The sequence below is a fragment of the Equus quagga genome, chromosome 1 (assembly GCF_021613505.1).
Source record: "Equus quagga isolate Etosha38 chromosome 1, UCLA_HA_Equagga_1.0, whole genome shotgun sequence".
Classification (NCBI taxonomy): Eukaryota; Metazoa; Chordata; class Mammalia; order Perissodactyla; family Equidae; genus Equus; species Equus quagga.
The window spans coordinates 33493716-33519170 of record NC_060267.1 but is presented as its reverse complement, the minus strand read 5'-3'; the positions used below and the strand labels follow the sequence as shown (position 1 = coordinate 33519170).

The following is a 25455-nucleotide window of genomic DNA, read 5'->3' as shown; positions in this document are numbered from 1 at the left end:
AATCTCGCTGTGGGATGATGAGGTATTTTTTTCTCCCTCCCATCTAAGACTAACATCGTATACCAGTCATTTAGGAAGATATCTAGGGGATTACAGAATCACTAAAATCATCTTAGATGTACTTATCTGACCTTGCATGTGAAGAAATTTGGACCATCATGGGGTCATGGTTGACAGCTTCTGATTCCGTGGTTGGTGCCTAATGCTGCTTGAACACTAGGCCAGGGATCTACAGGGCGTCCAGCACTGCTGGCAGATAACTTCCCTCCAGACTCCCCTCACTCAGGCCCAAATCCCTTCCTTTCTAGAGGGTAAATACATACGCCTAACCTTACTCCAAACCTGTTTTCCTCTCCCTTTGTCCCAAGACAAATACAATATTGGCATTTTCTGACTCATTTGATTTTGTTTTAATTAATATTTGATGAGATTTAATCAGATGTCCTAGAAAACACCCCAAATGTTCTTGACTATCTGTAGCTCTGATAAATAAGGTAACAAAAAAGGGTGTGCCACTGGAGTCCTCTCTCTTTGCTTAGAGAGATATTACGAAAAACAGGAAATATACTGATGTTAGGTATGTTTAATGTAAACCAATAGTTGGTTTCATAAGAATGCAGGAACTGATTATAGTACAGCAATGTGCAATACTTTTTATATAATACTTCCTACAGTACTTTATATAATTTATATCATGTATATTAATATGTATTATAATATATTGTATAATATAATATATAACATATGATAAAGGATAAGCAACCTTTCAGTCAGCAGGAAATGAAAACAGCCATATAGGGGCCAGCCCAGTGGCACAGCAGTTAATTGCACACGTTCCGCTTCGGTGGCCTGGGGTTCACCGGTTTGGATCCGGGGTACAGACCTGGCACTACTTGGCAAGCCATGCTGTGGTAGGCATCCCACATATAAAGTAGAGGAAGATGGGCATGGTTGTTAGCTCAGGGCCAGTCTTCCTCAGCAAAAAGAGGAGAATTGGCAGCAGATGTTAGCTCAGGGCTAATCTTCCTCAAAAAAAAGAGAAAGAAAGAAAGAAAACAGCCACATAATAGAGCCCTGAGAGACTGTCTGACACCTGATAATCACATTATGAGAAGGAAGCATCACTAGTCACGACCACATTATAGCACACCCTGGTGTGGCTGTGAGAAGGGGGTTGTATGTATAGAATGTGAGAGGAAGGAATCAGCCACTTCTTTAAGACACACTCTCTAGCAAGCAATCACTACAGAAATATTGATGCCTTGTGTAGTGACATATGTATGCTCTGATTTGAGTGAATCAACTTTAATTTCCTTGTAAGCCACTTGCTGAAGAAAAGAAACCATACAGGAACTTAGACTCCTCACTAACAACTTATATTAAATTGAGAACAAATGACAAAGTGAAAAAAAAGATGAGTAACATAGTAACTGTCCTTTATAACATGAAGGGAAATACTAAGTTTATGCTAAAATAACCTTAATTTTAAATATAGGCCAGAAGACAAGAAAGACTCTTATAGTGGAAGAAATTCGGGAGATGTAAGCATTACATTTAAAAATTTGCATTACAACCAAATAGAATGAGGATGTGTAAAGTAGCATTTGGGTCAAAACCAAAAAATTAGTTTTCAGAAGTGACACTCATCTGTAGCAATCACCTTCGGTAGCATTAGGTCAGACAATAAAGGACAGGGATAGATAATGTCATATAAACAAGTAAAATAAATATACGAGGTCTGGGGCAAAAATAGAAAATAGAGACCAGAAAACAAATTCCATAAAAGGAAAATGCAGGAAAGTATTCTCCAAAATTAACGGATAGAAGTTCTTCATGCAGTTATCCCAGTGTCCCTCAGTGGTCAGATCATGGAGGAAAATTCTGTCTAAACCATTGGGACTCTTTCTGCACCCAGCCACGAAGTTCAGACATTCTACCAGTAACTTTTGTCAAGAGACAGTTCAAAAGTTTTGCTGAAGAAACAAAGTTTATGTAGAACTATTTTCCCGCTGTGCAGAATTGAAGTACTAAGACTTGGGAGAGCACAATTTTCGTTCAAGATATCCTTCTAGAGGAATCTGCCTCCTTGTCTGCTTGTTTCATCAAAGGAAAAAGATCAGAAGTGGTAGGCAAAGAATGAAAACCAGTTTTTGCTTTAAAGAGTAATGGGATGTGGAGGTAATAAAAAAACCATCAGACAAGGAAGTTGTGCCTAGAGAGAAGCCGAAAAAAACCAATGGAGGGAGAGAGAGAGTGGGAGGGAGAGAAGGAAGGAAAAAATTCAATTCATTCTTGCACTAAGATAAATCTGCAAACTAAAATTCAAATGCCTGTGAGGAAAGTGAATGCTAAGAAACACAAGCAAAAAACTCCATAATGAGATTATATCATCCCCAGTGAACTGCAAGCAACCAAGAAATCTTCTGAAAGGACTTTTAAATATAAGTATGTTTAAAATAATCGTAGAGATAAAGTAAGGAATAGCATCTCTCACACCAGGTGGACCCCTCTGTGGTTACCACATGCTCAGAATGACTCCACAGCATCACTCAGCAGGGATAAGGTGTAGCTTCACTGGGAAAGGGGAAACTACAAGCCAAGTGTCAGCAAGAGAAGAGAAGGCATGTGTCCCCCATCCTTCCGTCATCCCAGAGAGGTGGGGGTGCTCTGCTGAACACAGGATGGCTCTAGATTTCCAAGTAACCACCCCCGACCCCCACCTCGTAGTAACTACTTACAGGCAAGTTTGAGAGTAACCTATCAATGAAGGTACACCCAAACTTCTTGGGCACCAGACAGTCTGAATTTAGGTGCCTGTTGTTTATAGGATCTGGTCAGGAACACCAGCTATGGGGCCCATAGGAATTAGACTATTCCTGCTGAGGGCTGGAAGCCCCAGGTCCCATGAGAAGCCAAATTACTGCACACAGCCTCTTAGAAAAGAAGACATGGCCCCTCCCCCTGGCCTCTCCCACCCACCCCCACCCCTGCAAAGAGTCCGGGCAGCTTATTATCCACACAACCCAGGTGAGCCCTTAGGGACATTTTTCAGTAAATTATGTTCCTTACATCACACATCCATTAATAAGAACAAAAAATTATGAACTAAAAACAGGCAGATATGAATCTAGAATGCATGGATATGAAAAAGAACCAATTAGAAACCCCGAAAATGAAAAAAACGGTGCTGGAAGTAAAAACTAGAGAGACGGTTTAAACATCAGAATTTAGATCAGTGAGAGCAGTTTTTTTTTAAAAGAAGCAGGCAACCCCACAGAGGTGGGTAGATAGATGTAGAGATAAATATAGATATACAGATATAGAAGCACAATCATTGCAAAGAAAAATTAATCACCACCAAAACACATAACAAGTGAGAACTTCTCTTAGAAGCACTGTGATGCCCACGTGCCTTGCTTCTCAACCCTTAATAAAGAGGTGGATGAACCTAAAGGGCAATCCTGACTTAACCCACTCGGATATGGTTTCCTGAGTTAATCCCTCCTTCCTATATTTAGAAGTGAACGCGTATTTGAATGTGATGAATTAGTAATGCTGCTGATATTGTCAACTTGTTATTCTCCAGCGCTTAAGCTTTCTGCAATGAGGGTATAGGCTTTTAATGCCCTGGAAGACAAGTTTAATAAAGGGAAACACTATAACATACAAGAGGGAATAAAGCTCACAGGTAGTAGGGATGCAATGGGCTTACCAGACGACCAAATCCATCCTATCCTCCTCCTTATTTATAAAAGTTCAGCTACAGTAGTGGGATAATTTTGGAACATATGCTGAGATTTGCTAGTATTAGGAGACAGATTGTCAATTCACACTTATTGCCCAAAGTAAACAGAACTTACCACTGAGAAAAAAAAAAAAACATTTTTATGTTATTGGAAACATTTTTTATTACTAAAATGAAGAAGCACATTAATGTCATCTGGTCTTCTGATATCTAAGCAGGCACAAAGTTAGACCATTATGAGCTGTTTTAAAACAATGCCAATCATCCTGTGTTTAGAGCCTTTGTAAAGATTTACTAAACAACAAAGGATTATTATCTGTATTGGACTGCTAGAGTGCATGCTGCCTGCTACTGGCTGTTTCCATTGATACTGTGATATATTTCATCCTGTTTATAATAAATTGTCACTCTCTTTGGCAGTTGTTTCATGGTATAATATAGAGTATTAGGCTGTGTACAAGTTAGTAACTTTATAGTTTCTCACTTTTTTCTCCTTATATTAATCTATTATATATGCACCATTCTCCTGGCTTCTCGATGCACCTACTTGTGTACATTTCCACTGCTGCCTCCCTCGTTCACACTTACATAACTCCTCAACCTTGAATTTGGGCACGAGAATCCTAATTGGTCCCCATCTTTAGTCTCTTGTTCTGCTGATCCATCCTGGATTCTGCCAGACTAAATTTTCCAAGAGAGTATACTTACTTCCCTACCCAGGAATCCTCAAATGCTCCCAATTTCCAGCCACTTCAAACACAAATGACTTATCCCTGCTGAACTCTGCTTCTCTCATCATTACTCCTGAATACAATAGCTGACTAAATCCTCCCAATCCTTCAAAATAGTGAAGCCTTCTCCAAAAGTGAGGCCCACATGGACCTCTCCCTTTTCTGTACTGCACAGTTCTGAATTTAATCATACACTTTGTCATACTCTTTTATGCGTGTTCATTCTTTGAGAGCAAGAACCACATCTCAAATACTAGATTTGATTCCAGATATCAAACTTTAAAAAGGGAAATGAGAAATGCAGGCATGTTCAAAGGCAAGTAAGCATGATGGCGAAGGGACTGCAATTACACTTCACACAGAATGTTCAAAGGAAGGATTTTGCTCTGGAGAAACACGACAGCAATCAAGGGGAGGAGGTTCAGATATGGTCCACCTTGCCTCAAACCTAGCACCAATAAACAGACATTACCTGGATAAATACGTGGGCTCAAAATAAAGAAGAGTTTTCTACTGTTAAGAACTGTCAAATATAGAACACGAGGAAGTAAATGTGGAGAAATCCCTGTGAGTACACAACATCTAAAAGTGATAGACGAAATACTTAAAATACCTCTTTTTAGTAAAGAGAAAGAAGCAAATGGAGGCCAGAAAATATAAAAAATACATAAAGATTTCTGAGCAGTAATCAAGCCCTGGATTCATTGTTAGCCCTGAGGGCATCAATCCATAGCTAATATCCTGGATACCAAGTTTTAACGTCACACACAAACACAATGGAAAGGAAACAGCATGGATTCCAAGCAAGACAGAAGGTCTGATCAGAGACCCTGCTTGAGAACTGGATCCCTAAAGGAGACACCCACAGTGATCAACCAGAGAAAGACGGGGCCCACAGAAGAGCACAGGGGTACCTGTCTTGGCCACGGCTTAGTCGAAGCCAAAAAAAGGGAGAAAAACTCTCTTGAGCTCCCATACACAAAGACAACCCACTGTCACTCAAGTTTTGGGACTAGAATTTCTACTAATAAAGGGGCGTCAAAAGTCCCAAGCCAAGAGCTCTGTGTAATATGGTCACAAAATGTAGTATCCCAAAGATCCACCAGATGAAATCTTCTCTGGATTAACAAGCCTCAGAGGAAGTCCACATATGTATAAAGTTCCAAAGAATCTAAGTTCATAAGAATTTTTTTAAATTATTAAATATCTAAGTAAACACATTCCCAAGGACTTCTGCAAGAACAGAGAACTTCAAACTGCAAATGGCCCTCCTATTAACAAAACAACTAGATCCTAGATATAGTATCTATTTGGGCTCATAGAAAACAAAGGAGCACCCCAAAAGACCCCAGCCTCCATCTACAAGGGGGGAAAAAGTAACCTGAAACCAGATCAGAGAGCTCCAAGCTTCAAGGCAAGCTGATAAGTGTCCCTGAAGGCAAATGTCAACACTAGCTCTGCAACCCAGAGAGGAAGTCAGCTCGAAGCAAGTGTCCAGTTTGGGGAGCTAAACTGAGACTCCTGCCTTCTGACAGGTGTGTGGGAAGAGAACAACGTGGTCTCGGGCTAGCAGCGCCCCCTGGCAACAGGCCGAAGCAATCGCAAATACTCTAAGGAGGAAAACAAGCCCTGATTTCAATCCTCATGTCCGAAGTCAAAAAGATATGAGCTCAAAACCTACACTTAAATGTTTACAGTAGCTTTATTCATAATGGCCAAAAATTGGAAGCAATCAAGATGTCTTTCAAGAGGGGAATGGATAAACCAACTGTAGTACATCCAGACAACGGAGTATTATTCGGTGATAAAAAGAAATGAGCTAGCAAGTTACAAAAGGACATGGAAGAAGCTCAAACCATAGTCTGAATGAAATAAGACAGTCTGAAAAAGCTATATATTATTCCAACTATATGACATTCTGGAGAAGGCAAAACTGTGCAGACAGTAAAAAGATTAGTAGTTGCTAGGGGCTCAGAGGTTCATAAGGAAAGGACAAATAGGTGGAGCAGAGAGGATTTTTAGGTCAGTGAAACTATTCTGTATGATTCTCTACATGACATAATGCATTTGAAAAAACCCATAGAATTGTACAACACAGAGTGAAACGTAAAGTAAGCTGTGGGCTTCAGTTAAAAATAACATACCATTGGCTCATCAATTGTAACCAATGTACCACATTAATGCAAGATGTTAATAATAGGGGCCCAGCCCAGTGGCTAGGCGGTTAGAGTTCCATGTGCTCCGCTTCAGCAGCCCAGGTTCGCAGGTTTGGATCCCAAGCGCCGACCTACTCCACTCACCAGCCACATTGTGGAGGTGTCCCACATACAAAAAAATAGAGGAAGATTGGCTCAGATGTTAGCTCAGGGCAAACTTCCTCAAGCTAAAATGAGGAGGATTGGCAATGGATGTTAGCTCAGGGCAAACTTCCTCAGCAAAAAAAAAAAAAAGATGTTAATAATAGGAAAATGAGGGGGGAATATTCACCTTACTTTTTACACAATTTTTCTCTAAACATAAACTGCTCTAAAAATAAAGTCTATTAAAAAAAGATAGGAGGGGCTGGCCCGGTGATGCAGTAGTAAATGCATGCGTTCCACTTCAGCGGCCTGGAGTTCACTGGTTCAGATCCTGGGGGCACACCACTTGTCAAGCCATGCTGTGGCAGGCATCCCACCCACATATAAAGTAGAGGAAGATGAGCACGGATGTTAGCTCAGGGCCAATCTTCCTCAGCAAAAAGAGGAGGATTGGCAGTAGATGTTAGCTCATGGCAAATCTTGCTCAAAAAAAAAAAGATATGAGCTCATAATCAAAGATGATGAAATATACAACGAAACAAGCAACATGAGTGAGAATCATAATAAACTCCCAAGTGCTTCAGATCCTGGAATTATTACATACAGGCTATCCACGTGGAATCACAAAAATTGGCAAGATACAAAAGATGATCAAAAATGACCAAAAAGATGTTTTTTAACCAAACTGCAGGTATGAAATAGTATAACGGCTGAAATTAAAAAGTCAATGGGCAAAGTAAGCTGCAAAAAAGACGTACCCAAAGAGAGGCTCAGATGAGTAATTAATTCAAATTCAGTACAAAGTGCCAGGTATGGAAAATATGAAAAAGAAACTAATAGATATGAAGCCAATAATAAGGTTTAACATACATTTGATCAGTTTCAGAATCAAAGCACCACTATTCAACAAACAGCAAACTTCTCAACAGCAGCGAGAGCAAGACGACATGGAATAACATCATCAGAAGTGGGAGAAAATAACTCTCAACTGATAAAATTTTTTGGTTCCTCGTAAGAAATAACTTTAAATTTATAGGCATCTAATAATATACCATTAAACACATAAAGCAAAAATTAATAGAACTACAGGGGAAAGCTGATAAACCTACCACTGTAGTAGGAAATGTCAACAAATCTCTCTCAATTATTGATAGGTCAAGCAAACAAGAATTGTTTTAAATTAAATAAAGAAAGAAAACAAAAATGCTAATAAGTAGATAGATGACTTAAGCATAATTAATAAGCTTGATTTGCTAGCCACATCTAAGGAATATGACATTCATTCACATTCTTCTCATGTCCACAGGAAATATTTACAAAACCTGATGATATAAAGCAAATCTCAACCAATTCTGGAGAACTGATATCATCATAACCACATTCTCTGGCCACAAGTTAATTAAAAATTCAATGACAAAAAAAGGTAAATTTTGCCTATACATTTGGAAATTTAAAAACTGACTTCCAAGAAATTCTGGGCCAAAAAAGAAATCATAATGGAAATTTTTTAATATCTAATATTGAACAATAATAAAAATATCATTTGTCAAAATTTGTGGAATGCAGCCCCTTAGAAGGAAATTATACTATTAATTTTTTTTGTCTGAAAAGTATGTCAACATATAAAGAGAATAGTAGAATAAATATAATAAAATAGCAAACAAATCCAGAAGCTTAACAAAGCCAAAAGTAGGTTCTTTAAAAAGGATGAACACAATAACATACAACTCTGGTAAGACTGCACTAGAAAAAAGAAGAGAGGGGGCTGACCCAGTGGCGCAGTGGTTCAGTGCCCACGTTCAACTTTGGTGGCCTTGGGTTCACTGGTTCGGATCCCGGGTGCAGACATGGCACTGCGTGGCATGCCTGTGGTAGGCATCCCACATAGAAAGTAGAGGAAGATGGGCACAGATGTTAGCTCAAGGCCAGTCTTCCTCAGAAGAAAGAGGAGGACTGGCAGATGTTAGCTCAGGGCTAATCTTCCTCGGGAAAAAAAAAAGAGAACAAAGGAGAGACATAAGTAAACAACATCAAAAATGAAAAAGGAGTGAATGAAAATGAAGCTACAGAAATAGTAGAAATTTACAAACATAATGAAAAATATGAACAAATTTATGCCATTAAATTTGAAAACTTAAGTATATGGCTAGAAAAATATACAACAAACTGAACCAAAAAAAAAAAATTTGAATGAATTTATAACCATCAAAAAAAAGTAATCAGCAATTAAAATCTTTCCACAAACTAAATCCAAGGCCCAGGCAGATTTACGCGTAGGTTTTATCAAATATTCATGGAACAGATAATTCCAATCTTATGAAAAGAAAGGGGAAAATTCTGCAACTCATTTTATTATAGGATTAGTCTAACCTTGATACCAACACTTGCCAGGAGCAGTAAAAGAAAGGAAAATTACAGACCAATCTCACTGACGACACAGATGTAAAATCCTAAACAAAAGTATTAGCAAAGTGGATCTAGCAGTGTAAAAAATACAGCAAGATCTATTTATTCTAGAATGCAAAGTTATTATGGTAGAAGCTCTAGTTATGATTCATGTTATCAAAATTAGCAGATTAGGATTAAAGAAAAGTAACAATGTTGGCTTTTTGTTTGTTTGTTTTGGATGTTTAACCAAAGTGATCTTTATTAGTTGACAAATTTGCAGTATAGTTTAGTCATTAAAACCAAGGGTTCATGTCTCGGCTCTGCCCCTTATGAATAAGTTATGGAACTTCACTAATCTCTCATTTATTCATCTGAAACTGGGACTAATAGTAGCAATAAATTGTTTTTTTACTTTTTTTAATCTTTTGGTTTTTTTTATTGCAGTAACAGTGGTTTATAACATTATATAAATGTCAGGTGTACATCATTATATATTTTGATTTCTGTGTAAATTACAACATGTTCACCACCCAATAATCCATCACCATACACATGTGCCTAATGACCCCTTTCACCCGACTCCCTCCTCCCTTCCCCTCTAGTAACCACCAATCCAATCTCTGTTTCTATGTGTTTGTCATTGTTTTTATCTTCTACTTATGAGTGAGATCATATGGTATTTGACTTGCTCCCTCTGACTTATTTCACTTAGCATAACGCCCTCAAACTCCATCCATGTTGTCACAAATGGCCAAATTTCATCCTTTCTTATAGCTGAGTAGTATTCCATTGTGTATATATACCACATCTTCTTTATCCATTCGTCCCTTGATGGGCACTTAGGTTGTTTCCAAGTCTTGGCTATTCTGAATAATGCTGCAATGAATATAGGAGTGCATATATCTTTATGCATTCATGTTTTCATCTTCTTTGGATAAATACCCAACAGTGGAATAACTGGATCATATGGTAGATATATTCTTAACTTTTTGAGGAATCTCCATACTGTTTTCCACAATGGCTGCACCAGTTTGCACTCCCATTAGCAGTATATGAGGGTTACCTTCTCTCCACATCCTCTCCAATACCTGTTGTTTCCTGTCTTGTTAATTATAGCCATTCTGACTAGAGTGAGATTATATCTCATTGTAGTTTTGATTTGCATTTGTCTGATACTTACTGATGCTGAACATCTTTTCATGTGCCTTTGGTCATCTGTATATCTTCTCTGGAGAAATGCCTGTTCAGATCTTTTGCCCATTTTTTAATTGGGTTAATAGTTTTGTTGTTGTTGGGATGTATGAGTTCTTTATATATTTTGGATATTAACCCCTTATTAGATATATAGTTTGCAAATATCTTCTCCCAGGTGTTCAGTTGTCTTTTCGTTTTGTTGATGGTTTCCTTTGCTGTGCAGAAGCTTTTTAGTTTGATGTACCCCCATTTGTTTATTTTTTCTATTGTTTCCCTTGCCTGGTCAGACATGGTACCTGAAAATATGCCACTAAGACCAAGGTTGAAAAGTATACTGTCTATGTTTTCTTTTAGAAGCTTAATGGCTCCAGGTCTTACATTCAAGTCTTAATCCATTTTGAGTTAATTTTTGTGTATGGTGTAAGACAGTGGTCTAGTTTCATTCTTTTGCATGTGGCTGTACAGTTTTCCCAATATCATTTATTGAAGACACTTTCCTTTCTCCACTGTATACTGTTGGCTCCTCTGTCAAAAATTACCTGTCCACAGGTGTGTGGGTTTACTTCTGGGCTCTCGATTCTGTTCCATTGATCTGTGTGTCTGTTTTTGTGCCTGTACCATGCTGTTTTGGTTACTACAGGTTTGTAGTATATTTTGAAATCAGAGAGTGTGATACCTCCAGCTTTGATCTTTTTTCTCAGGATTCCTTTGGCTATTTGGGGTCTTTTGTTGTTCCATATACATTTTAGAATTCTTGGTTCTATTTCCGTGAAAAATGTTGTTGGAACTTTGATGGATTGCACTGAATCTGTAGATTGCTTTAAGAAGTATGGACATTTATCTACGTCAATTCTTCCAATCCAAGAGCACAGAATATCTTTCCATTTCTTTGTGTCTTCTTTGATTTCTTTCAGCAATATTTTATAGTTTTCAGTGTACAGATCTTTCACCTCTTTGGTTAAGTTTATGAATAGATATTTTACTCTTTTTGTTGCAATTGTAAATGGGATTTTATTCTTAATTTCTCTTTCTGCTACTTCGTTGTTAGTGTATAGAAATGCAACTGAATTGTGTATGTTGAATTTGTATCCTGCAACTTGACTGTATTCATTTATTATTTCTAAAAGATTTTCAATGGATGGATTCTTTAGGGTTTTCTATATATAAAATCATGTCATCTGCAAATAGTGACATTTTCACTTCTTCCTTTCCAATTTTGATCCCTTTTATTTCTTTTTCTTGCCTGATTGCTCTGGCTAAGACTTCCAATGCTATGCTAAATAAGAGTGGTGAAAGCAGGCATCCTTATCTCATTCCTTTTCTTAGAGGGATAGCTTTCAGTTTTTCTCCAGTGAGAATGACATTAGCTGTGGGTTTGTTATATATGGCCTTTATTATGTTGAGCTACTTTCCTTTTTACCCATTTTATTCAGAGTTTCTATCATAAGTGAGTGCTGTATCTTTTCAAATGCTTTCTCTGCATCTATTGAGATGATCATGTGATCTTTATTCTTCATTTTGCTAATGTGGTGTATCACATTGATTGATTTGCAGATGTTGAACCATCCTTGCACCCCTGGAATAAATCTCACTTGGCATGGTGTATGATCTTTTTCATGTATCGTCGTATTTGATTGGATAGTATTTTGTTGAGGATAATTTTGCATCAATGTTCATCAGTGATATTGGCCTGTGATTTTCTTTTTTTGTGTTGTCCTTGTCTGGTTTTGGTATCAGGGTAATATTGGCTTTGTAGAATGAGTTAGGAAACCTCCCCCACTCTTCAATTTTTTGGAAGATTTTGAGAAGGATAGGTATTAAGTCTTCTTTGAAAGTTTGGTAGAATTCATCAGGGAAGCCATCTGGTCCTGGACTTTTATTTGTGGGGAGGTTTTTGAGTACTGTTTTGATCTCCTTAGTGGTGACTGGTCTATTCAAATTCTCTATTTCTTATTGATTCAGTTTTGGAAGGTTGTATGTCTAAGAATTTATCCATTTCTTCTAGATTATCCAATTTGTTGGCATATAGCTTTTCATAGCATTCTCTTATAATCTTTTGTATTTCTAAGGTATCCATTGTAATTTCTCCTCTTTCATTTCTGATTTTATTTATTTGAGCCTTCTCTCTTTTTTTCTTGGTGAGTCTAGCCAAAGGTTTGTCATTTTCTTTATCTTTTCAAAGAACAAGCGCTTGGTTTCAGTGACACTTTTCTATTTTTTTTTTGTTTTTAGTCTTTATTTCATTTATTTCTGCTCTTTTATTATTTCCTTCCTTCTACTGATTTTGGGCTTTATTTGTTCTTCTTTTCCCACTTCTTTTAGGTGCACTGTTAGATTGTTTATTTGGAATTTTTCTTGTTTGTTGAGGTAGACCTGTATTGCTACAAAATTCCCTCTTATAATTGCTTTTGCTGTATCCCATAGATTTTGGCTTATTGTATTTTCATTTTCATTTATCTCCACGTATTTTTTTATTCCTCCTTTGATTTCTTCATTGGTCCAAATCGTTGTTCAGTAGCATTGTGTTTAATCTCTATATCTTTGTGGCTTTTCTGATTTTCTTCCTGTAGTTGATTTCCAGTTTCATACCTCTGTGGTCAGAAAAGATGCCTGGTATTATTTCAATCTTCTTAAATTTATTGATACTTGTTTTGTGGCTTAATATGTGATCAATCCTGGAGAATGTTCCATGTGCATTTGAAAAGAATGTGTATTCTGCCTGTTTTGGATGGAATGTTCTATATATATCCACTAAGTCCATCTGGTCAAATGTGTCATTTAAGGCCAATGTTTCCTTATTGATCTTGTGTTTGGATGATCTATCCACTGGTGTAAGTGGAGTGTTAAAGTCCTCTACTCTTACTGTGTTACTGTCTATTTCTCCTTTTATGTCTGTTAATAATTGCTTTATATATTTAGGTGTTCCTATGTTGGGTGCATAGATATTTCTAAGTGTTATCTCCTCTTGTTGGATTGTTCCCTTCATGATTATGTAGTGCCCTTCTCTGTCTCGTTACAGTTTTTGTTTTAAAGTCTATTTTGTCTGATATAAGTATTATTACCCCAGCTTTCTTTTCCTTGCCATTTTCATAGAGTATCTTTTTCCATCCCTTCACTTTCAGTTTGTGAGTGTTTTTAGGTCTCAAGTGTGTCTCTTGTATGCAGCATATATATGGGTCTTGTTTTATTATCCAATCTGCCACCCTATGCCTTTGACTGGAGCATTTAGTCCACTGACATTTAAAGTAGCTATTGATAAATATATACTTATTGCCATTTTGTTGGAAAAGCAACAATCTTGATATACACATAAACTGCATTTAATTGAAGTCAATAACAATTTATGGTTAAAAAAAGGAAACTAGGAATAGAAAGGAATTTCTTCAATTGATAAAGAGTATCAAAAAGTGTACAACAAACATTATGTTCAGTAGTGAAATATTAAGATCATTCCCTTTAAAATCAGAAGCAAGACAAAGATGTCCATCATCACCACATCTATCCAACATTGTACTGGAGAATCTTCCCAACACTATAAACCAAGAAAAAAAGAAAGAATAGATAAAAGATTGTCTTCATCACCATATTTTTAACCTTAGTAGTAGGTATACATGAATTGGTTGGACCTAACTACCTACCCATACAGAATTTAACTTAATCTGAACTGGAATAGGAAGTGAAATGACCAATAAACATATAAAAATATGCTCAACCTCACAAGTAATTCAGGAAATTAAAATCCCAACAGAGATAATATATAAAACACACCCAATTATCAAAAATGGAAAAGTGAGAAAACCAGCAGTCATGAGGCTGGGGAGCTACGAGAAGTCTCATATACTGCTGAACTGAGTGCCACTTGGTTTTTAGAAGACAACAGGCATTATTGGGTAAAGGTGAATACCCTAGATGTTTTTCACACAAATGTATACCCTGAAGAATCACTTAAACTTGTGCATCAGGTGACCTACAAAAGTTTTTAAGGTAGCATTGCTTTTGGTAGCAAATTTTCTTTTAAAGTACTAGAACTGTAAAGAATGAAAATGTCTGTCTACAATTAATTAGATAAACATGTGCATTCAATGTAATATATATTAGAGAAAAATGAATGCATTGCAGCTATACATCAATAAGGATGGAAGACAAAAACATATATAAAACAGACTAAATGAAATATTTTTCATATATTTCTTATGTTTTAGAAATACAGACACCATTAAGAAAAGCAAGAAAATTACTAACATAAACTCATGATAATGGTTTTCTCTGGGACACAGGGAGGCACCACAGGAACTTCTCAATGGAAATACTCTATTTCTCATGCTGTATGCACATTATTTTCAATAGAATGTGCTACATCAGGAGGTAGTGAATTTCCCATCATGGAAGTTTATTTTGTTTTAAGAAATATCTCACTTAGGTGAGCTATTTAGAGAGAAGATAAATATCACATAGGAATTGGACTTGATAGCTCTACAAGCATCTTTTAACTCTAAGATTTCATAATTCCAGATCCATCATAGTAAACAGCACAATATGTTTCACATAAGAAACAATAATAACCATAATAAACATTCACTGACTGCTGACTTTGGCAGACACTGTTGGTTGTAACCAACATTCTTTCTTCGTTCTTCCTTGCTAGCAGATTCTGATTTTGTTCTGCCATCTTTCTTTCTCCCATGTAACTTAGCGGAGGGTATCCTAGCTTGAGGACCATCTTTTATTTAGCCTAAACAAATCATATAGTCCATTGGTTTAGAGGTAAATATGTGGCCTTGCTTTGGCCAAGGAGATACAAGACAGAATCTACTGAGGGATGCCTGGAAAAGGTATTCTTTATCCCAAACATCAGGGGACCAGAAAGGCATAGATATTCTTTCTTAGTGGTGTTATGCAGAGGTATGATGTCTAGGATGCTGCTGTCATGACGCAACCACGAGAAAGATCAGTCTCAGAATTAAATCCATTGGTCCATGATGACCGCATTGAGACAATAAATTAATTCAAGTTGGAGCCTTACTTCTTGACTTGTATGTAAATAATGTCACCTTATTGCTTATATTCTCCCACTGAAGCCATAGTAACTGACATGCCATGAGCACAGAGTGTGATCACTTAATTTTCACAGTAATCCTATGAGCTAAGTTACTATTATTATGTCCATGGAACAGACAATAAAAATAAAACTTAGAGAATTAAAATAAGTGGCCTAAAGTCACACACATGCTTAATGGCAAATTCCGCAGTGTCTGACTCCAAAACCCATGCTCTTAACACCCTATCCATTCAAGGCCATCTTCCTGTGGCTGTGAGGGGTGAAAAGCAAATCCCAATAGATATGAGTGTTCCATTGTCTAGTCACATGCTTTTAAGGTGTGATCAGTGGTGGTGGCAGCAGTAGTGTTGGCAGCAGCTAAAGCAGCTTCTCGCCCTCTGAATTGTAGTTATGATTGTTTGACCTTGAAATCAATAGTCCAGGGGCAGCCTCCAAACTGTACTCCTCTAGACTTTCCAAAAATTTAATTCCTTATATTAAATCACTTCCTGCTTGAAGCCCCTAAAATTACCATTTCCTGAACTGATAAATCGTGAACTCAACAAATAAATAAATAAATAAATTCCAGTTTCATTGGCTTCTATTCATCTGAAGTCCCCAGAAAAATAGTTTTATAACCCATATTAACGCAGTTTTATCTTTAAGACATCCTCAATCAGACGACTTATGCATCTTCTTTCTTACGTCAATGCAAACTGTTTATTAAACTGCCCAGAGGATGCCCTGGGTATACACTATGATACAAGTTCTTTTCTCCACTTTCTCTCAGTGACTCAGAACTTGAACTGTAGACTGGTGACTAACATTCTTCATGGAACATCTCATCTATACTCTTAGGTGATTTTTTTTTTTTTTTTGCAAACTTTCACAGAGCATAATGCATTTTCCTAAGGTTTACAGCTATTCTCTATTTTTTAAAAAATGAAATGTTCTGAAAGGGGAAGCAGCATTATATTTATTCTCTAAAATATGTGCAAATATGTATTTGCAAAAAGAAGAGGTATTCTAAACTTGTGAAGGCATAATATATCTCTTAATATGTTTAAATATTCTATCAGAAAGTGCAATCTTATATTAAAAAGCCTGGAACTTATCAACAAAAAGATCTGCGTCAGAAAGAGTAAGTAAAAGATTTTGCATAGATTAGTGGTAATTACTCCTGAGATAAGTAGAAGCAGTAAGCCACCAGTTGAACTTCCCTTTGGAACTTTTCAGCATTTTGGTGACTAATTATCTCCTACTCTATCATCACCCTCCACTACAAAATATTCTGGGCATTCCAACAAAGAGAACAGTTCAGGTAGGTAAACCCCTCTAATAGTCCACATTCCTGCAGATTAAAAAACAACTGAATAAAACACTAGATACACATTTAAGTAACTTAATATATTATCAATTACAACGTTGGCACTGGTCTGCTTATCTAAGTATTACCACTAAAACACTGCTTAAAAATTTTTAAATGGTTATTTACTATTTAGTGAAATGGAAAACAGCAACTAATTAACCCACTGAAAACTAAAACCAATATAACGGAAGACTTATGATGACCATCTTACCATTCTTTAGATCAAACAGAGATTTCTGGTATTTTCATACTGCAATAAAGTATATTGTCCTTCCATTTAGGTATTTTTAAATATTGTATAAGTATGTGCAATAATGAAAGGAATGATTTACAGGTTGGCAATACAAAGCACAGTGAAGGGTGACAAGAAAAATTCACTTCTTTTTACAGGTCTAGGCTTAGGACCCATTCCTTTTTTCTCCATTTCTCTGCCTCTTATTGTCCTGATTCCTGGATTATAGGATTTGCAGTAGAAAGGAGAAAGAGTGAAAAAGTAGGTAGATGAGGTAAGAAGTGGCAGCAATTGACAAGAATAACCAAAGTACAGGTTTATGGAGTTGATTGACTTGACGACTGAAAATTTTATGCCGGTGACTCAGAACAAAACTTTTCTTTATAAACAATTTTGACTGTAGTGCACATGATTTAAAAGTTATTGTTTGGATTACTTCAAAATAGATCTTGCAAACAAACCTCAATTGGCTCTTCACCACCTTTTACTTGATTTTCACCCATTTCTCCATTCTCATAGTTGCTGCTCTTCTCAACCCATAACTCAGATTTCTCTACAGTTAGTCGAAGCTGGTCTAGATCTGCCTTGATTTGCTTGTAGTTATCTACATCTTGATTGGACACCAACAACTGCACCTGAAAACAGAAGAATTTCAATCCTTAACTTACTTTCGGAACTTGCTGTATTACTATTTCATTTATGTCTAAAATCCCAAGTATTTTAACATACCTGTCTCTTAGTTGCAGTTTAATATTTCTAGAATATTTATTAATATTTTAGATGTAAATTGACCATGAAAACTTACCTGGAAGTACTGTGAACTCCACACAATATATTCATATGCTATGAAGAACTATTTTTTTAAAAAAAGTAAGCCTTAGCAAAGCTTTTCAAAGCGCTAAAGAGTAATTTAAAATAAAAGATACCCTAACTCTAATATCACTGCTAAAGTTAATTTTTTCTGAGACTCTATCTGTTTGAAAAGGGAGAAACATAAAAATAAGTGGAAGAAAATTATTGATAGATACAATCTAAACTTCATGATATAAACTTTTATTTTAATTTCTATATATGACATATACAAATATATGCATAATTATATGTATTTATATAATAGTCCTCTTAATTATTTCATATTTTTAACATATTCTTGGAAAACTTCCTAATGGAGACCAATGCCCTATTAAATAAAATAAATTTTAGTGCAATACACGTAAGCACTTAGGTATTCTTCATTAACAGCCTCAAGAACGACGTCTTATTCAAAGAAGACAAAGAAAAAGATTAGATCCTTAACAGTTCCTTTCCTTTGGATTTATACATTTTTCAATCACAAAACATTGATTTCAGCATTACTGCTTGTCCTACCCAAATCTACCAGTAAGATTTGGGATCAAAATAAGAGCAGCGGCAACAAAATTCCTAATATGGGTATTATCCCCTAGTACCTTCCTAAATCTTACTGCCTGTCATTTACATTAAAGATACTACCTGAAAATCACTTGTGGGGAACTCTCTCTAAAGCAGATCATGTCTTGGCATAAGACAAGGCCATATCTGTCTTTAAAAATAGAAAGTGTCCCCAGGAAGAGCCGCACAGTCTCATTAACTCTGCAACCATGAAGTCAGGTTGCATGATATAAACAACATTTTCAGAGTTTCTGCTATGGAACCATCGAGGGCTACCAATCTTACCTGTTTAAATGCCTGTAAAACTTCTGCTCTCTGGCTGAAATGCTTGAACAGTAGCTGCAGGGCTCCTGACAGCAAAGGAGGGTAGTCATGCATGATCAGATGAATGAGGACTCGTAAAAACGTCCTGCCTCCTTCATCATCAAGTTGAACTGGATTTTTTTCCCTTCTGTAAAACCAAAAATAATCCTAAAATAACTTATATTTACATAAAATCTACTCATAAATGGGTAAAATTGTGTATATGTTCTTAAAGCTGTATCACTTTTTTCCCAAATTGGAAAGTAAAAAGGAAGAAATTTTTTACTCTTTTCTTTCCTCATCTAGCTGATAAGGAAACAAAGCACAAAGAAAAGCTTGTGTTTGTCCATAAAAGCAGAGTCACCCAACTGTCCCTGTTTGTCCAAGACCAAGGGGGTTCCCAGGATGAGGAACGTTTAGTGCTTGCTCTGGGAAAGTACCAGGCAAACCAGAATGAGTTGGTCTGCTCACCTAGGCATAGATAAAAACAAGAATCCAAATAAATCCAAAAGTGATTATTGAGGAGATATACTAGGTTGGATGTACACCAACAAGTGACTTTCTCCAGAGCCCTAGAGAACTCTCCAGGACAGGTGGTGAGGCGCTGGGGAAGGACAGTGTGTGCGCACACACACGCACACAACCATCACCAGAGCAGTCTTGTGTGTTTGGTACAGTCAAAATCTGAGCGAGATTCCACTGGACAAAAGGTCCATTTATCTTAAGGTGACAATCACACACTGGTTTATTCTCTCTTCTCAGGAATAATGAAATACTTGAATAGGAAAACACAACAGCAACAACAACACAACTGGCAAAACAATACAAAAACAAAGCTAAACCAAATGTTCACTAGAGACAAAAATCCCTTCATTTTTTCTTGATTCTTCATTCTTGTTTGTCTCGTCAACCAAAGAAAATGCAACAAAAGGCTTAGTATAGAAGTTTGTTTAGGTTCTCATGGCAAATGTGTAATAAAAATGAACCCTGGAAAATCAATAATTTGCAGCTTAGACATTTTATTTATTTATTTATTTTTACTTTTCATTTTGACTGCTATTAGTTTCATTTCTGAAAAAGAAAGAAACTTAAAAACAATAACTGGCAGAGCTCCTGATACCAGAAAAGGGTAGTCATGCCAGAGGCATTTCGTTTTCTTTAACTATAGATATTTCCAATTGGCAGAAAATAGATTTATTTCTCACATATAAAGTTGAAGATAATGTTGAAAGAAGTTACTTTCTTGCCTCAAATTTCTCAGATTCAGGGAGGCAATGTTTTGTAAGATGCAGCGATATTCACATCAGGGCAGTTAAAAGGCAGTCGTGGGCTGTCATTATTTGAGGAAAGAAAAGCAAAGAATTCGGGGAAAAGTTCAATACACTGATGTCATCTCTCTTGTCCTTTTTTTACCTCACCTAAAGAAAAGCTATGCTTTCTCTTCTACAGTAAATGATCAGCTTCTCTTATGTTGGCAACAATAAAGGATCTAAAATTAAATAGATATAGGGAAGTGAACAATAACAAAGTATCAATAAAATTCTAAGTAAAATCTTATTCACAAGATAAAGATACACAAATGTTACTATACCTTCCAGCAAACATAGTTTCTGCCTGAGCTGCAATTTCATCTATATCAGGAACAATAGCTGCAAAGATAAATGGTAAAATCCATTCTTTACCTCATCATAATCCGGAGTCATGATATTTATATTAATATTAGCATGCCACCATGCCAATTTCTCTATGGCACCAAAAGTCAATTAACAGTTTAAAGAGTCACAATATGGTTCCACTTAGATATCAATATATTAAATTGACATTTACATTTTTAAATATATATTGCTATAGTCAAAGATATACTTAAAAGATCAGAAATCACCATTTACAACATTGCCTCATCTATATAAGCATGTATATAAATGCATCAACTACAAACACACACACATATACATACATACTACATACAATTTAAATGGGTGAGGCCGTGGAAGGATAATGTTTTTAAAAGAATCAAAACATACCTATAATGCACGCTGTTACTATATGGCACTTCCAAACATGGTCTTTCTACCTAAGCTTACTTCTAAAATTCCATCCCTTCTTCCTGTGGACAGGGTACTTAATTGTTTTTTTATGTGAACCAGTCATTATTCTTCACCCATCCCCACCACTAACATTTTGAAGATACCTTTAAAATAACATGTGTAAATAATAAGTACACAAATTTCTCATCTCCAAAGCATAGAAAGAAAACAGAGCAAGATATAAAAACAGAAAAAGAATTCTCCCAGAAAGCTCTCTCTTAGGAATACAACAAATGAAAGAGATCAGGTAAAATCAGAGAGAACTGGTTTTCTGGGGGTGCCCCTAGACTTTCCCTCTCGTCCTTTACTGACACTTAGAGCTCCTGTTTCCAGAAGTCTGGCTTCTGAGAGCCAATAATTTTTACGCTACTGTCAGTGCAACTGCCAACAAGACTTTCTGGTTCTGCTGCATCATTCCCGAAAATAGCCCTTTGGGGTTCTACACTTCTGGGAAGCATGAAAACAACACTGTTGCAAATGTACCAGAAGTGACTTCTCGCTTAGGCAAGCTGAACTCTGTAGAAGCATGCCATCTTTCGGATGGTGCCGAGTCAGACAAAGGGACATCTGGTGCAGCATCCATTCTAACTACACACTTACAAACACCGAGTCATTCCTGTCGAAGTGACTGATGGACAAAGAAGAGAGTTCCTGACGTTGTCACAGTGGTTGCAGTTGGAAGAAAGTTCTATATCTGTGTACAAATCCTATCCCTGGAAGAAGAATCCTAACTGGCTAAATCTTTAATACGACATAGTTTCCAGCCTGCCATGACTGGCCTGATCTATCCAGAAAAATGGTAATTTTATATTTCTTAGATTTCATTAGGCACTTTCTATAAATCTTTACAATTATTTTCCTCTCTTTCATTGTTATGCTCCTTCACTCAAAGATAGAGTAGCTTCACTCTTATTCTTTTTAAGTGTGAAAATTGAAATATAGTTCCAGTTTATAACCCTGCAAAGCAAAAACACACACACACAAAAGAAAATGAACAACCACATTCAGAACTTTGGGGAATGCCATGTCTTTATTCCTGGGTTGGGCAATGCCTTCCTACAAAATAGCTTCCCTCTCAGCGGCTGCATGTCCCACTGCTCTTTGACCCAGGCAGAAAAATTTTCCTTGGATTTTCACCAAAATGGCAGAATGCCTAAAAGATTCAGACTCTGGAGCTGGAGAGACCTCAGGGGGAATCCCCGCTCCACTACTTTCATGACCTTTAGCAACTTAAACCCCCCTGACCTTGGTTTTCTGATCTAAAAAATGGCACAGTAAACAGTACCTCTACCTCATAGAGTTGTGAAGAGTACAGAAGAAACTCTATTCAAAGGCCTTAGAACCAAGTAACAGCAAATATCTTCCCTGCCATTCTAGGCAAGTTATTTAATGCTCTGTCTCCGTTCCTTCATGTCATTTGTGGAGATTATTTCTACATTTTTGTCTCATAGAAACACCACTGTGTTTTAAACTACAAAAGGTACTTTCAAGTTCTCAGGAAAATAAAATACAAAGAGTAAATATTGTCACAAAGGAGATACCTGATGGTAGTAACGTATCTGGAGAGCCATTGGCAGACGTTTCAGCATTTTCATTGTTCTCTCCAAATTCCTTCTTATATATCGACAACATATATGAGATCCTATAATCTAGTCTGACACTCAGGATAAACTACAAGAAACGTTAGAAACAACATAATTTTCTCTTAATAGCATAGTGTTTAAAAATACAATTCATTACAAGACACTAACAACAACAGAACTATCAACATTTCACATGAACTAGTTAGAACGGTTACTGGTCAACTCAACAGTCTAGTTTCATACGTGTTCATCGGTTAAAGACTAAGAAAAGTGATACATTTCCATTAGTCAATGTCAGTAAAATCCAAAAATAGTTTTTGGAAAGAAGAAAACTTGAGTCCCCATGATTCTTCTCTGGAATATTCCAAATAGAGGTATCCTATGGGTCTAGATGAAGAGGTAATAATGACATCATTTCATTGAGCACTTTGCAGAGTCTCCATTGGCTCTGGGAGGAGAATGCTGCAGCTGCGACCCTCATTCATGCACAGAAAGGCTGAGATTTCAGCTGCAATAGTGTGGATTCTGGCTAGACCACAATTAGTCCTGGATCTAGGCTACACAAGAGCAGCTGGAGTAATAACATCCAACTATATCATGGATTTGCCTCATTGATCCTTGTTTTCCTTGGGTTTGAGCTGTCCTTGTTCTCCGTAATTGATGCATTGACAGAGACTAAGTGCCAAGAAGGTTCCTGTCTGTGCTAGGCACTATGAAGAATGCAAGCACTTGAAGCCACTGCCCTCAAGAAGCCAATGATCCAGTTGGGAAAACAAAATGTAGCATTGTTAATGTAATTAGAAAATTATTGAGGGCTCAATTACGTGGCAGAGAATTCAGTGGAGATCAAAGAAGGAAAAAGTATGTGCTACAGATTTCTGAGTTGAGAAGGGAAACAACAGAGACTTGGTTTTACACAAGGCTGCCCTCCGTCTCAGTTTGCCTAAGATAAGCCTGGTTTAACCTTTTGTCCCAGCATAATTATCATCAGCGTTCCTTACACTCTCAAAAGAGTCTCATGTGGACAGTAAACAATAACAGTCGCACAAGTTTTAGAAAACCTGGTACGCCATGGTGCAATCTAACCTTCTCTCTCACTATGCCACTCTTGTATCACACCCCCCCCCCTCCCTCCCTCTCCCTCCCTCCCTTCCTCCTTCTGTTCCCTTTCTCTCATTCTCTCTCTCACGTCTCTGTTCCAACAGTACTGGATGGAACGTCTACAGTTTCTCTTGCCTCTTCACATTTGTCCAGTGTCCACTTGACCTTGAATATTCACCTCCTCCACCCCACAATAACCAGCTTTTGAGATATCCTCCAAGGTCCAGCTTAAATCCCTTTTTTAATGACGCTTTCCCTGGGTCCTCAGTCCAAACTAACTCTTCTCTTTTTTGCTCACCCAGCACACCATTTACCCCTACAGGTCAAAAGTTGAATCACTCGCTCTGTCTCTCTGTCTCTCTCTCCTCTGCTAGACCCCCATGCTCCTTATGGGCAGCACACATGCTCCATGTCAGCTATGTTCACTTAAGTTAAAGAAACATTTGTTATGCCAGGTACTGAGGTAGGGCCAAGGGTCCAAAAAAGGTGCCAAGGATATAAGACCTGCCTTTGAAGAGCATAGAAAGTAGAGGGAAAACGAACACCAAAGAGGCTCTTTTATTAACATATGGTGAGTGCCGCAACACGTACTGGTTGACCTGATTCTAGTTAATAAGGGGATTTTTAAGCAGCAGACAGATCATGAGAAAAGGGGACTGAGAAAGGGCCGTTGGATTTGGGAGCTTTGAGCAGAAGGCTGGGAGCAGAGGATAGACAGCAGGTGCTTAAATATAATAGTTTTTAAACCTACGTAAAGAAAAAATTAATAAAACAAATTAATGAAACACTTGTTAATTTTTAGTTAGAGTTTAGCTCTCACAGAAGTGTATTTTATAAATATAACCAAAATTAAAACTTTCATCCTCCAAAATATTTAATTGTGAAAAATAAATGGAAGGTAGAAGGAAAAGGGGAAAGAGAAGGACAAAAACAGAGGCAGAGAAAGAGAGCTGAGAGAGATCCAAAGACGGATAGAAGGGGATAATGAAAGAGAGAAATAAAAAGACTGAAAACAGCGAGAGACACGAAATGATGGGAAAAGGGAGGAAGACCCTGAGAGGAGGAATTGCTGGCAGAAAGCAGGAGACTTGTACAAGGAAAGTGGCTACCAAGAAATTCTTGAAGAGATGTTCTAAGAAAGAAACACATTCAACAGCAGCACCCAGGAACACAGACACAGTGAATCAGACCCACATGCAGAGACATGAAAATCAGAGTGAAAACAGAGGTTCAACAAGAAACATAAAGAGGCCAAAAGAGGCAGCGAAAATGAGTCAGCCCTAAACTGCCCCACCATAGTAACTCTATCTCCTCGTGTTTTCAGCTGTGAGAGGTTGTTTTTTAAATGCTGCTTTTCTGTAACTGTGGGCTTAAATGGGGTCACGTATTTTAGAGGGTGTCCCATGGGGAGGAGGATGTTAAGCTGCGGGCTCATTAAGTCCACAGGTCAGGTGATCACAACTTTTCTCAGTTTAAGAATAGGAAAACGAAGTGATTTTTTCAGGGTCATGAACGCAGTATTGGGAGGCCTGCCAATATTTCTCAGGATTCAGCCTTTGGAATTCCTGGAGGAACTGTGAAACCTTTTTCTGATTATAAATCTAATTACTTTAAAATAAAAAGGTACAGACCCTTCCAGGACTACTAACACACTTCGGGTAGCTCAGTCTACATTAAGTTATGAGGAAAGACTTAGTAAACTGTATCTAGAATCTTAATAGATCCTTGAAAATGCCAAGCTCCATTCTCCAAATCTGGAATAATGCTATAATTAAAGTATCATAAAACTACTTTCCAAACTTAAAAAAAAAAATGTTAAGAATTCATAGCTACAGTAATGAGAAATTTAGTCACTAAATCATTGGGCATGAAATAATAACTCATCTTCTTTAAATTCATAGAGCTAGGTATTAGACTAGGTTAATTTTAAAACATATATATAGTATTGCTAGCCCCTTGGAAACAAAAACACAA

At 37.0% G+C, this 25455-nt stretch overlaps 1 protein-coding gene across 2 annotated transcripts in view; it reads right to left on the bottom strand.

The window, feature by feature from the left end:
- ITPR2 (inositol 1,4,5-trisphosphate receptor type 2) overlaps window positions 1-25455 on the bottom strand; it is a 467499-nt gene that overhangs the window by 266992 nt on the left and 175052 nt on the right. For both annotated transcript variants that reach the window (XM_046685544.1, XM_046685537.1), the window contains exons 23-26: window positions 22339-22468; window positions 20302-20359; window positions 18693-18858; window positions 17459-17632 (exon numbers count right to left, since the gene is read on the bottom strand). In XM_046685544.1, coding sequence (XP_046541500.1) covers window positions 17459-17632; window positions 18693-18858; window positions 20302-20359; window positions 22339-22468 — 528 coding nt within the window. The remainder of the gene's footprint in view (window positions 1-17458; window positions 17633-18692; window positions 18859-20301; window positions 20360-22338; window positions 22469-25455) is intronic.